At 41.3% G+C, this 12696-nt stretch overlaps 2 protein-coding genes across 5 annotated transcripts in view; one reads left to right on the top strand and one right to left on the bottom strand.

Annotated features, from left to right (window-relative positions):
- The window catches only part of LOC126992700 (putative protein TPRXL), an 11927-nt gene extending 10383 nt beyond the window's left edge, over positions 1 to 1544 (top strand). Inside the window, exon 2 of the mRNA XM_050851515.1 lies at positions 145 to 1544. Coding sequence (XP_050707472.1) covers positions 145 to 981 — 837 coding nt within the window. The 3' untranslated portion in view covers positions 982 to 1544. The remainder of the gene's footprint in view (positions 1 to 144) is intronic.
- Positions 1 to 12696, bottom strand: part of LOC126992698 (uncharacterized) — a 94260-nt gene that overhangs the window by 76942 nt on the left and 4622 nt on the right. The window lies entirely within an intron of this gene.

Below are 12696 nucleotides of genomic sequence, written 5' to 3'. Positions count from 1 at the left end.
TAAATTGTCTGTCTGTCTTTGTGTGTGTGTGTGTGTGTGTGTGTGTGTGTGTGTGTGTGTGTGTGTGTGTGTGTGTGTGTGTGTGTGTGTGTATCGATATAATTCAACTTATTTCCTAACATCATCTCTCTCTTTCTCTCTCAGGTGGTGATGATGGCGGTGGTGATGGTGTTGGTGCAATGTGGAGGAGGTGGTGGTGGTGGTGGGGGTGGTGTTGAGGCTGCCCCCCCCACCTCCCTCCCCGCCAAGCCTGTACCCCGCCCCCCCATCACGCCCCTTGCCCCCCCCAGCCCCGTCAAGCAGAAGTTGGCAGCCCACAAACTCCAGTTCCCTGTCAAGAGCTCGTTAAAGGGGAGAGTTGAGGAGGGTTCTTCGTCTTCCTCTTCCTCTTCCTCTTCCTCCTCCTCTTCTTCAGTGTCCGTTTCCGTGTCCTCCTCTTCCTCCTCTTCCCCTGCTGGTACGTCTCCAATGCCTGAGTTCTCTTCCTCTTCCTCTTCCTCCTCCTCTACTTCTTCTGTGCAGCCTGATTCCTCTTCGTCTCCTCCTCCTCCTACTTCTTCTTTCTCCTCCTCTTCTGTGCAACCTGATTCCTCTTCATCTCCTCCTCCTCCCACTTCTTCCTCCTCCTCCTCCTCCTCCTCCTCCTCCTCCTCGTCACCTCCACCTACCCGGCCAGCTTACATCGATTCCGGACTCTTCAGACATCAAGTTGTGCAGGCGAGAGCGAGAACAAGCACGAGGGGGACGCCCACAAACCTCGAGGCATCCACGGAGCCCACGACCACGCGACTCACGACCTCCCCCGACCCTGCCCCGACCCCGAGTCACCCAGAAACTGCCAGACTGGTGTCAAACGGCGATTCTCACGACTATGATGGGTATTTCTCGGTGTGGGATGACCTCTCGCCCTTCGGTGGAGAATTCGGGGGTTTTGGGCATGAGCTGAGGTTCGCGGGTGGGTTCAGACCGGCCGGACACTAAACAGACAGTAGTAGTAGTAGTAGTAGTAGTAGTAGTAGTAGTAGTAGTAGTAGTGGTAGTGGTGGTGGTGATGGTTGTGGTATCAGTGCCTTAAAAGATTTCATTGTACTTATTTTTGTATTACTGTGTGTGTGTGTGTGTGTGTGTGTGTGTGTGTGTGTGTGTGTGTGTGTGTGTGTGTGTGTGTGTGTGTGTGTGTGTGTGTGTGTGTGTGTGTGTGTGTGTGTGTGTGTGTGTGTGTGTGTGTGTGTGTGTGTGTGTTCTGGGTTTTGTAAAGTATTGTTGTGCATAAAAAAAATAAGTCTTCCATTCTTTTGTATTTCATTTTTTTTTTGTTCCACTTTATAATGAAAAACGTCGCCTATTATTTTGCGCTTTCATTTTCTCTCTCTCTCTCTCTCTCTCTCTCTCTCTCTCTCTCTCTCTCTCTCTCTCTCTCTCTCTCTCTCTCTCTCCCCCCCATCGTGGCATTCTAGACTAAAGGTTGTGATTTTTTGTTACATTAAACTGACCTGATTGTAATTCCCTTAATGTAACCGTTAATACAACTGTTATGATCATGATGTTGCTGTGTTTGAGTTACCTTTCGTCATATACCTGGCCAGCTGTAGGTAAGCCACAGGCCCGGATTAAGCTTGCATTGGGCCCTACGACACCCACAGTTTTGGGCCCCCACTTGCATAAATTAGGGAAGATCTGGACAAAATTACATATCTTATTGAAACATCATGATGTATTAATGATACAGTTTACTTAATACAGATTGTCATCATCTTTATTTTCTTTATATTCTGTATTAGCAGCATACATACCATACTTATGTACACAGGTAACTATAGCAGCTACACCAAGGCCCGTTTTCTTGATTTCTCTTGTGAAAACTGTTCAATGATGGTTTCAAATGTCGTTGAGGAGGTGACATAATTTTCAATTGACATAACAGACAAAGCATTCAGTCGTTTTTGAGTCATTGTTGAACGAAATCTGTTTTTGATATAAGACAGTTTGGAAAATGAACGTTCACCTTCGCAGACTGTGACTGGCAATGTTAAGAACAGTCGCAGTTGAAACATTGACGAATGTTGACTTTACAACTGAACTTTCTTTTCAGTATTTTAACGGACATGAGGGATCACGATCAACTTCAAATGGGCTACAAATTCTGAGAATGTTACAAATTCATCCTCGCAGTGGGGTTCCAAGTCGTTGATGTATTTTTCACCAAGCTGGATACATCAACTCTCAGCTGTGCAGTATCATTCTCCCTCAATGACTTGTTAAAGGCAAAGTCGTCAGATATCTTGTGATAAGCCTGGCGACGTTGAGCTAAACTTACAAGTAACTTGTCAGTGATGACAACAAAACTCTGTACAGGGAATTTTTGTGCATCTTGAAGATCTGCATCAGGTTCAGCAGAATCATCAACTTGACGCCGCCGTCTTCTCTTCCGTACCTTTTCCGATACATATACTTGCTAAACATTTTCCACGAGATTTTTTTCCTCATTCTCCAGTTCATCAAATTGACCACGAAGCTCAGCAACAAAACTTTCAAGTGATAGAAACAATGATACAGCCATGTTGATATCAATATTTGTGCTTTGGAGAAGAGTACTAGCTTTTTGAAAGCGCTGGAGGATCTTGTTCCACAGAACACACATAAATGCATTTTCAAGAAGGCACATTTTCTCTGCAAAAACTGATGCAGCAAGTCGAGCATCTCCTTTTAGTTCCTCATTGTCTGCAATTTCATTTAACATACCATAGACGCTAGAGTAGTTTAAGTGCAGTGCTTTCACTGATTCAGAATGGAAATGCCAACGTGTGGAAGATAATGTTTTTAGGGTTAGAATTCTACCATTTTCATTAGGTGACAGTCCCTTTCTTAGTAAATTCCAGCGCTTTGTTGATCCGACTGAATATGCATATAATTCCTGCACAAGTTCAAAGAAATTCCAAGCACTGCCTTGTGTTGCCAACACAAACAAGTTTTCGCTATTTTATTTTATCTATTTTTTTTTCGATCAACAGTCCAACGAAGCATACTGATCTCCCTGAGGCTACAGGCATCTCCGGGATTTCCATTATGTGGGGGCCCAATTATGGGTCGGGTCTATCAAGTTGTGTGGGCCCCTCAGTGCTGGGGGCTTACGCCATGGTGTACTTGGCGTATAGGATAATCCGGCCCTGGTAAGGCAAGGGTAGAAGGGAAGGGAAGGGAAGGGAAGGGGAAGGAAGGGAAGGAAAAGGTGAACTGGTAAGGGAGGGAAAGGAAGGCAAAGGGAAGGGAAGAGATTAGATGTGAGTGGAGAAAAGAAGAGATAGGAAGATAGAGGAAATTAGAGGAGGGGAGAAGAAGGGAAGGAAAGGGAGGGAAGGGAAAAGAAAAGGTGAGGGAAGGGAAGGAAGAGGAAGCAGGAGCAGGAGAAGGGAATGGAAAAGAAAGGGTAGGAGAGAAAGGAAAGGAAAGGAAAGGGAAGGGAAGGGAAGGGAAGGGAAGGAAAGGAAAGGAAAGGAAAGGAAAGGGAAGGGAAGGGAAGGGAAGGGAAGGGAAGGGAAGGAAGAAGACCTGGAGACGGTGTGTGGAGAAGGAAAGAATAATAAGAAGAAAAAGGAGAACATTTGTGGATAAGTGTACGTTCAAAACATCCCATTTTCTTTGTGTATAGAAAACGTAGTAAGTGTAAAAAGAAATACTATAAAAAAATGTAGGGTTTTCCAACACACACACACACACACACACACACACACACACACAGAGAGAGAGAGAGAGAGAGAGAGAGAGAGAGAGAGAGAGAGAGAGAGAGAGAGAGAGAGAGAGAGAGAGAGAGAGAGAGAGAGAGAGAGAGAGAGAGAGAGAGAGAGTAAAGCAACTGGAATAAAGAAGAAAATAAAAGATACAATGATAAGAGAAGCAGAAGAGAAGGACAAAAAATAAAAGAATTCTAATATATAGTTTTACCGATAAAGAAGAAGAGGAAGAAGAAGAAGAAGAAGAAGAAGAAGAGGAAGAAGATGATGAAGGACAGCAAAAACAACAACAACAACTATTTCTACTACTACTACTACTACTACTACTACTACTACAACTACTACTATTAACTTTTCCGGAATAAATGTCAAGCTAATATTTTCCTTCTCTTTTTCCTCCTCCATATTTATTTTCCTTCTTTTCCTCCTTCCTCCACAATTTCAACCACAATTATCCTGTCCACGTGGATGTTGGTGGCAGTGGTAGTGGTAGTAGTAGTAGTAGTGGTGGAGTTATGAGCATTCAAACACCACTACTCTACTCTACTACTACAACTATTACAACAACTACTACTACTACAATTTGATACGTGGTGATAGTAGTAGTAGTGGTAGATAGTGGTAGATAGTGGTAGCAGCGGGGAAAACCACAATCGCTACCACTATCCACACAACCACAACTACTACCAACAACCACTATTACTATAACCACTATTCACAACCAACCAACCACAATCCCTATAACCCGATTGTGGTAGCTGAACAAACCTCAAAAGCTCTTCCATATAAGTAAAGAAATTGTGGTAGTTAGTTCTCCTCTACCACAATCCACTTCAACCACCACCACCACTACCAACATTATGACTACCAGCAACCACCATCGCCTCCTGCTACCACTATTCCTGCTGTGCGTGGCTGTAGCGGACTTAACAACCAGCCAACAAACATTATCGGAAAAACGTGAGTAGTAGTAGTAGTAGTAGTAGTAGTAGTAGTAGTAGTAGTAGTAGTAGTAGTAGTAGTAGTAGTAGTAGTAGTAGTAGTAGTAGTAGTAGTAGTAGTAGTAGTAGTAGTAGTAGTAGTAGTAGTAGTAGTAGTAGTAGTAGTAGTAGTAGTAGTAGAAGTAGTAGTAGTAGTAGTAGTTGTATAGTAGTATTAGTATTAGTATTAGTAACATAAGAACGTAAGGAATCTGCAGGAGGTCGGTGGGTCTGTACAAGGCAGCTCCTGTGAACCTAACCCCACATTACATCACTGTCCATGAATTTATCTAATCTTTTTTTTAATGTGACTATTGTATTAGCAATCACCACATGACTGCCCAACCTGTTCCACTCATCCACCACTCTGTTGGCAAACCAGTTTTTGCCTATATCCTTGTTGAATCTGAACTTATCCAGTTTAAACACATTACTACGTGTCCTACCCGGCTCTCTTGCCGCCAGAACCTTATGAATATCCCCCTTATTAAAGCCCTTCATCCATTTATAAACCTCGATCAAGTCTCCACGCACCCTTCGCCTTTCTAGAGAATGAAAGTTTAACTGTTTGAGTCTTTCCTCATATGGCAAGTTTCTCAACACGTGAACCTTCTTAGTCATCCTCCTCTGTACCGATTTTAACATTTTGGTATCCATTCTATAGTAAGGTGACCAGAACTGAACCGCATAGTCTAACTAATGCTATATATAGCTTGAGGATGACTTCGACGCTTCTGTTGCTGAGGCTCCTTCAAATGATTTCTAACCTGAATGCATTATGCCCTTGGACAGAGATCAGAGGTCATTAGGAACCTTTACAGTTTTCATCTCTGTCCACGGCCTCAATTACTTTATTTGTAGAAGGACAAGAGATTGGTGAGGCATGACCTACCTTTCGTGGACCCATGCTGCGAGTCGTGGATTAAGCTTTGTTTCTAGATGATCACAAATGCTCCTAGCTATTATCGACTCCAGCATCTTGCCTGTAACCGATGTGAAGCAAGTAATTGGCCGATAGTTGGAAGTAGCTGACCTGTCACCCATTTTGAAAATCGATGTCACATTATTATTATTATTATTATTATTATTATTATTATTATTATTATTATTATTATTATTATTATTATTATTATTAGCAGTAGTAGTCGTAGCAGTAGTAATAGTAGTAATAGTAGTAATAGTAGAACTAGTAGTTGTAGTAGCAGTAACTTTGGTGGTAGTGGAATTTTATAATAATAATAATGATGATGATGATGATAATAATAATAATAATAATAATAATAATAATAATAATAATAATAATAATAATAATAATAATAATAATAACTAGACGCATAGCACTCGGAGAGTGCACCCCCCCGCCAAAGATCGTCCTGATAAATGGTATGGGCATCAACTGTGATCCTACGCATCATATGGAAGCATTTGTTTCGAAATTTGATGAAATTATGTTTTTTGGAAACTTTGACTTTGGGCAAAAATTTCGAGATCAAGGTCAAAGGTCAAGGTCAAGGTCATGCAAGGTGCATCATATGGAAGCATTTGTTTCGAAATTTGATGAAATTATATTTTTTTGAAACTTTGACTTTGAGCAAAAACTTCGAGATCCAGGTCAAAGGTCAAGGTTAAGGTCATGCAAGGTGCGTCTTTCCATGACCTAAAATATGAACCAAGTCTGAAGTCTCTACGATGACGAGAACCGAAGTTATGGCCAATCTGACGTTTTGTGCAACCATGACCTTGACCTTTGACCTTTGACAAAAAAAATTAATGGGTTCTATTCTGGATGAACACGCATTATATGGAAGCATTTGTTTCGAAATTTGATGAAATTCTCTGTTTTTAGAAATTTTGACCTTGGGCGAACTTTTCGAGGTCAAGGTCAAAGGTCAAGGTCAAGGCCATGCAAAGTGGGTCTTTCCATGAGCTAAAGCATGAACTAAGTCTGAAGTCTCTACGATGACGAGAACCGAAGTTATGGCCAATCTGACGTTTTGTGCGACCTTGACCTTGAACTTTGACCTTCGACATCAAAATTTTAATGGGTTCTATTCTGGATGGACACGAAGCTTCCCTGAAAAAAGTGGTTGAGATATCCGCAAAATTGTGCACAGGAGACTGTTAACGAACAAACAAACAAACATACTGACCGGACCGAAAATATAACCTCCTCCCAAATTCGTTGACGGGGGTAATAATAATAATAATAATAATAATAATAAAAATAATAATAGTAGTAGTAGTAGTAGTAATAATAATAACAATGATAATAATAATAACGATAACAATGATAATAATAATAATAATAACAATAATAATAATAATAATAATAATAATAATAATAATAATAATAATAATAATAATAATAATAATAATAATAATAATAATAATAATAATAATAATAATAATAATAATAATAATAATAATAATAATAATAATAATAATGATAATAATAATGATAACAATGATAATAATAATAATAATAATAATAATAATAATAATAATAATAATAATAATAATAATAATAATAATAATAATAATAATAATAATAATAATAATAATAATAATAATAATAATAATAATAATAATAATAATAATAATAATAAGAAGAAGAAGAAGAAGAAGAAGAAGAAGAAAAAGAAAAGAAAAACAAGAGGAAGAAAATAATAGAAAGGAAAAAAATAAGAAAAAGAAGTAGACAACAAAGAAAAAAAATAGGTAAAGATTATTATTATTATTATTATTATTATTATTATTATTATTATTATTATTATTACTACTATCATTATCATCATTACCATAGCAAAACTGAATATTAACATCAAATCAGTGAATAATGACCATCTCTCTCTCTCTCTCTCTCTCTCTCTCTCTCTCTCTCTCTCTCTCTCTCTCTCTCTCTCTCTCTCTCTCTCTCTCTCTCAGGTGTGAAGATGGTGGTCGTCACACGGGACACACCTGCAGACGGTCACCACAGACTCATTAGAACCACCTGGGCCGCGGGAATACCTGTTACGGTGCGTATCATGACCACCACCACCACCACCACCACCACCACCACCACCACCACCACCATCACCACCACCACCATCACCACCACCACCACCACCACTATCATCACCACTACCTTTCCACCACCATTTTCCTCCTTCTCCTCCTCCTCATTCCTATTATCATCCTTATCCTCATTATCCCTATTATCATCATCTTCATCATCAGACCCCGTTATAAGCCCCTCGTTGCAGGTTGTGAGGGTCGGGGTTCGCGCTAACGAGGTCGAGGTCGTGACACGTGTGCTATCGGGAGCTGACCTTCGACCTGATGACCTCGTGGTGCTGACTGACAGGTGTGTGTGTGTGTGTGTGTGTGTGTGTGTTAGTGAGAGAGAGAGAGAGAGAGAGAGAGAGAGATGAATGTATGAATGAATGCTACTACAACTATTACTACTACCACTACTACTACGACGACTACTACTACTACTATTACTACTACTACTACTACTACTACTACCACCCATGTTTATTTTCCCGACACATAATCATGGAGGGCTCCATAGCTTGGAGGTCATTAGTCCCAACTCTGTTCGCTAATGACTGTGGCATCCAACCATATCACTAATACTACCTGACACTAAATCATCTATCATCTATTACGTCTAGATCCCCCTTTCCTTCCCTACTCAAGTCACTCCCGACCCACCCTAATGTCACTCTCCACCACTGTGGCTTCATAGTCCATATTGGAGATGTTGGTGGCTTTTGGGCCAGAGTGTCTGGTGCCCCTGAGACATAGGATGGCCGACCTGAGCAGGGAGAACGAGAGGCGACACCTCATCCAGGCGACAACGTGGCTCCTTGGCTGATGCTTCTTTTCTGAGATTAGTTCCGCGAGGCGTGCGTAGAAGCATTGGGCCCTGGGACCCATCCCGCCGGATGTGGTGAAGACGAGGGGGGTGAAGCTGTCCTGATCCACATGTTGGATTCTTTCACCGTATGCCCTTGTCTTCTCCTGCTCGTTCCTGTGGTGGGCGGCTTGCAGGGGCAGCTCACGGTGACAGGCAGCCATCGGATCGAATATGTGGATGTCCATGAACGCCCGCTGTCCGCGCACCCAGAATCCGCGGGCACTTACATCAACCCGTGCCTCCTGTGAGGTATTGGCCGTCCTGGACCGAAGGTGTTCGCCGTCCAGGGGAAGCAGTGACGGCTCGGTAGTGACGTCTTGGCATACCTCCCCGAGCAGGCTGGCTGTCAGATCCCTCACTTCATCGTGTCGAATACAGACGAAGCCTCCTTTTTTACATGTCATGGTGTGGGTGACATCATTTGGTGATCCACATGCACAGAGATCAGGCAGTCCCTCAATCGGCCAGCCATATCTCAGAGCAATGGCGTCGACAAATTCTTGTTTGTTGAGGCTGAAGCCCTTTGCTCTGATTGGTAATGACGTTAGCCAGTTAGAGGCGCCTGCCTCCTGTGCTGTGTGTATTTTTCTACCCAGTTCTGGCGGTCCAGCTCGTCTTTTTGGGCCTGTTGCCTTTCTTCTGAGATTTTTCTTTTAATATCTCTCATTTCTGTTTGGTCTATCTCGCCCTCTGCCTCCTGAGCGATGATCCTGTTGATGAGTGACCTGGTAAGGCTGATGGAGTTTTGGTTCTCCTTATCAGCCAGCTACTACTACTACTACTACTACTACTACTACGACTACTACTACTACTAATACTACTACTACTACTGCGACTACTACTTCTACTATTACTACTACGACTACTACTACTACTACTACTACTACTACTACTACTACTACCCCCTACAGCCCTAACCTGGTGGTCGTCGGGGGGGAGAGGGAGACGGTGTGGAGGGGGGGGCGGGCGCTGCTGAGGGGGGGCGGGGGGGTCCTCATTCCCCTCTTACCCCCCGACCCCCAGCCTGTGGAGGTGAGTGTGTGTGTTCGTTTGTGTGTGTGTTGATTTTTTTTTCTTCCTACGTTTTTTTTCTGGACTTTTTTCATATTTTTTTGTTCCGTAATTTTTTCCACGATTCATTTTTTTTGTCAATTTCTAGTTTTTTTTCTTTTTTTTCAATCTCATTTTTTATTTCATTCTAATTTGGTTTTTCTCGTTTTTGTCATTTTCTTTTTTTTCTTTTTTTTTCTCATTTTCTTCTCTCATTTTCTTCCTTCTGTCATTTTCTTCTCTCATTTTCTTTTTCTTCTTCCTTCTCTCATTTTCTATTTCTTCTTCCTTCTCTCATTTTCTTTTTCTTCTTCCTTCTCTCATTTTCTTTTTCTTCTTCCTTTTCTCATTTTCTTTTTCTTCTTCCTTCTCTCATTTTCTTTTTCTTCTTCCTTCTCTCATTTTCTTTTTCTTCTTCCTTCTCTCATTTTCTTTTTCTTCTTCCTTCTCTCATTTTCTTTTTCTTCTTCCTTCTCTCATTTTCTTTTTCTTCTTCCTTCTCATTTTCTTTTTCTTCTTCTCTCATTTTCTTTTTCTTCTTCCTTCTCATTTTCTTTTTCTTCTTCCTTCTCTCATTTTCTTTTTCTTCTTCCTTCTCTCATTTTCTTTTTCTTCTTCCTTCTCTCATTTTCTTTTTCTTCTTCCTTCTCTCATTTTCTTTTTCTTCTTCCTTCTCTCATTTTCTTTTTCTTCTTCCTTCTCTCATTTTCTTTTTCTTCTTCCTTCTCTCATTTTCTTTTCTTCTTCCTTCTCTCATTTTCTTCTTCTTCTTCCTTCTCTCATTTTCTTTTTCTTCTTCCTTCTCTCATTTTCTTCTCTCATTTTCTTTTCTTCTTTCTTCTCTCATTTTCTTTTTCTTCTTCCTTCTCTCATTTTCTTCTCTCATTTTATTTTTATTTTCTCTCTCTCTCTCTCTCTCTCTCTCTCTCTCTCTCTCTCTCTCTCTCTCTCTCTCTCTCTCTCTCTCTCATCCATCCTCCTCCTCCTCCTCCTCCTCCTCCTCCTCCTCTCAGCATCCACCAAAGAGTTCAGCAATATTAGAAAAACCGAGGACTGCGGAAGACGTGAAGAAACAGAGGGACGTAAGAGATGGAGAGAAGAGAAGAAGACTAAGAGGAGGAGGAGGAGGAGGAGGAGGAGGAGGAGATAAGGATCCCTCCCTCCCTCCTTCCTCCCTTCCTAAACATTGGCGGGATTTTAATGTCAACGGTAAGTGATGGATGGATGGAAGGAAGGAAGGAAGGAAGGAAGGAAGGAGGGTGGGAGGGAGGATGGAAGGAAGGAAGGAAGAAAGGAAGGAAGGAAGGAAGGAAGGAAGGAAGGAAAAAAGAAAGGAAGGAAGGAAGGAAGGAAGCAAGAAAGTAAGAAAGAAAGAAAGAAAGAAAGAAAGAAAGAAAGGAAGGAAGAAAGGAAGGAAGAAAGAAAGAAAGGAAGGAAGGAAGGAAGAAAGAAAGGAAAGAAGGAAGAAAGGAAGGAAGGAATAAATGAGGAAGGGAGGAAGGACGGAAGGAAGGAAGGAAGGAAGGAAGGCGAGAGAGAGAGAGAGAGAGAGAGAGAGAGAGAGAGAGAGAGAGAGAGAGAGAGAGAGAGAGAGAGAGAGAGAGAGAGAGAGAGAGAGAGAGAGAGAGAGAATATATATGTAAATGAAATATATAAGGAATGAAAGGATAATAATAATAATAATAATAATAATAATAATAATAATAATAATAATAATAATAATAATAATAATAATAATAATGATGATAACTTTTTCTCACAATAACAACTACAACTGCAACAACAACAACAACAACAACAACAATTACAACTACTACCACTACTACTACTACTACCACCACCACTACTACTACCACTACAACCAGCATTTTTCGGACTGGTTAAGGACGTGAAACAGTTACTACTAAACTACCACCACCACTACTACAACAACTGCAGTGGTGGTAGTAGTAATAGTAGTAGTAGTGGTAGTGGTGGTAGTCTGGGTGAATTGTGGTGGTGTGTGGCAACCAAGAAGTGGATGGCGGCTGACCTGGGCGTTGTGGTTGATTCTGGTGGATGGTTGTTTCAAGATGGCTCTACGGTTGACGGAGGTACGTGTGTGTGTGTGTGTGTGTGTGTGTGTGTGTGTGTGTGTGTGTGTGTGTGTGTGTGTGTGTGTGTGTGTGTGTGTGTGTGTGTGTGTGTGTGTGTGTTCTTCTCTTCCTTTCCCATCCATTCTATTCCTTTCCTTTCTTTTCCTCCCTTTCCTTTCCTTTCTTTCCTTTCTTTTCCCATACTTTTCCTTCCCTTCCCTTCCTTTCCCTTCTCTTCCCTTCCCATCCCTTCTCATCCCTTTCCTTTCCCTTCTCTTCCCTTCCCATCCCTTCCCTTCCTTTTCCTTCCCTTCCCTTCCCTTCCCTTCCCTTTCCTCTCCTTCCCGTTTCTTCCCTTCCCTTCCCTTCCCTTCCTTTCCTTTCTTTCCCTTCCCTTCCTACCCTTCCCTTCATTACTCATCCTGCTAACACAAAACACACCATTACAAAAACAATAATAATAATAATAATAATAATAATAATAATAATAATAATAATAATAATAATAATAATAATAATAATAATAATAATAATAATAGAGGAAGTAAATCATCGGCTATCGCGTTAGACATCCCGGGAGGTGCGGAGTAACTTAAACGTGGCAGGCTCGGACCGTAGACTTCACCGCGCCGCTGCCCAGAAAACGCCCCGAACTTAACGCTGATGATCGTGGCAATGGGAGTTGAGTGACAGTCTGGTGGTGTTGATATTCAGTCCTTTGCCGGTTAGTTTGTTAGTCGTGAATGTGGCAGGATCTTTACCGAGACTTAAACGTTGTATTAGTAGTTTATAAGTTATGTGGGATATGTTTAACTCTTGCGACCCGTTTTTGAAGGCGCGGTGAGTTGACTTGTTGATTTTTCCATATCACTTTTTACGACCTCCTGCTCACCCTCCTTCATCCTTCCTTCCCTCCTTCCTTAACTTCCTTCCTTTTTTCTCTCCTTCCCTTCCGT

Source organism: Eriocheir sinensis, unplaced genomic scaffold (assembly GCF_024679095.1).
Source record: "Eriocheir sinensis breed Jianghai 21 unplaced genomic scaffold, ASM2467909v1 Scaffold5, whole genome shotgun sequence".
Classification (NCBI taxonomy): domain Eukaryota; kingdom Metazoa; phylum Arthropoda; class Malacostraca; order Decapoda; family Varunidae; genus Eriocheir; species Eriocheir sinensis.
The sequence above is the reverse complement of the archived record's forward strand: the minus strand, read 5'-3'. Positions and strand labels throughout refer to the sequence as shown.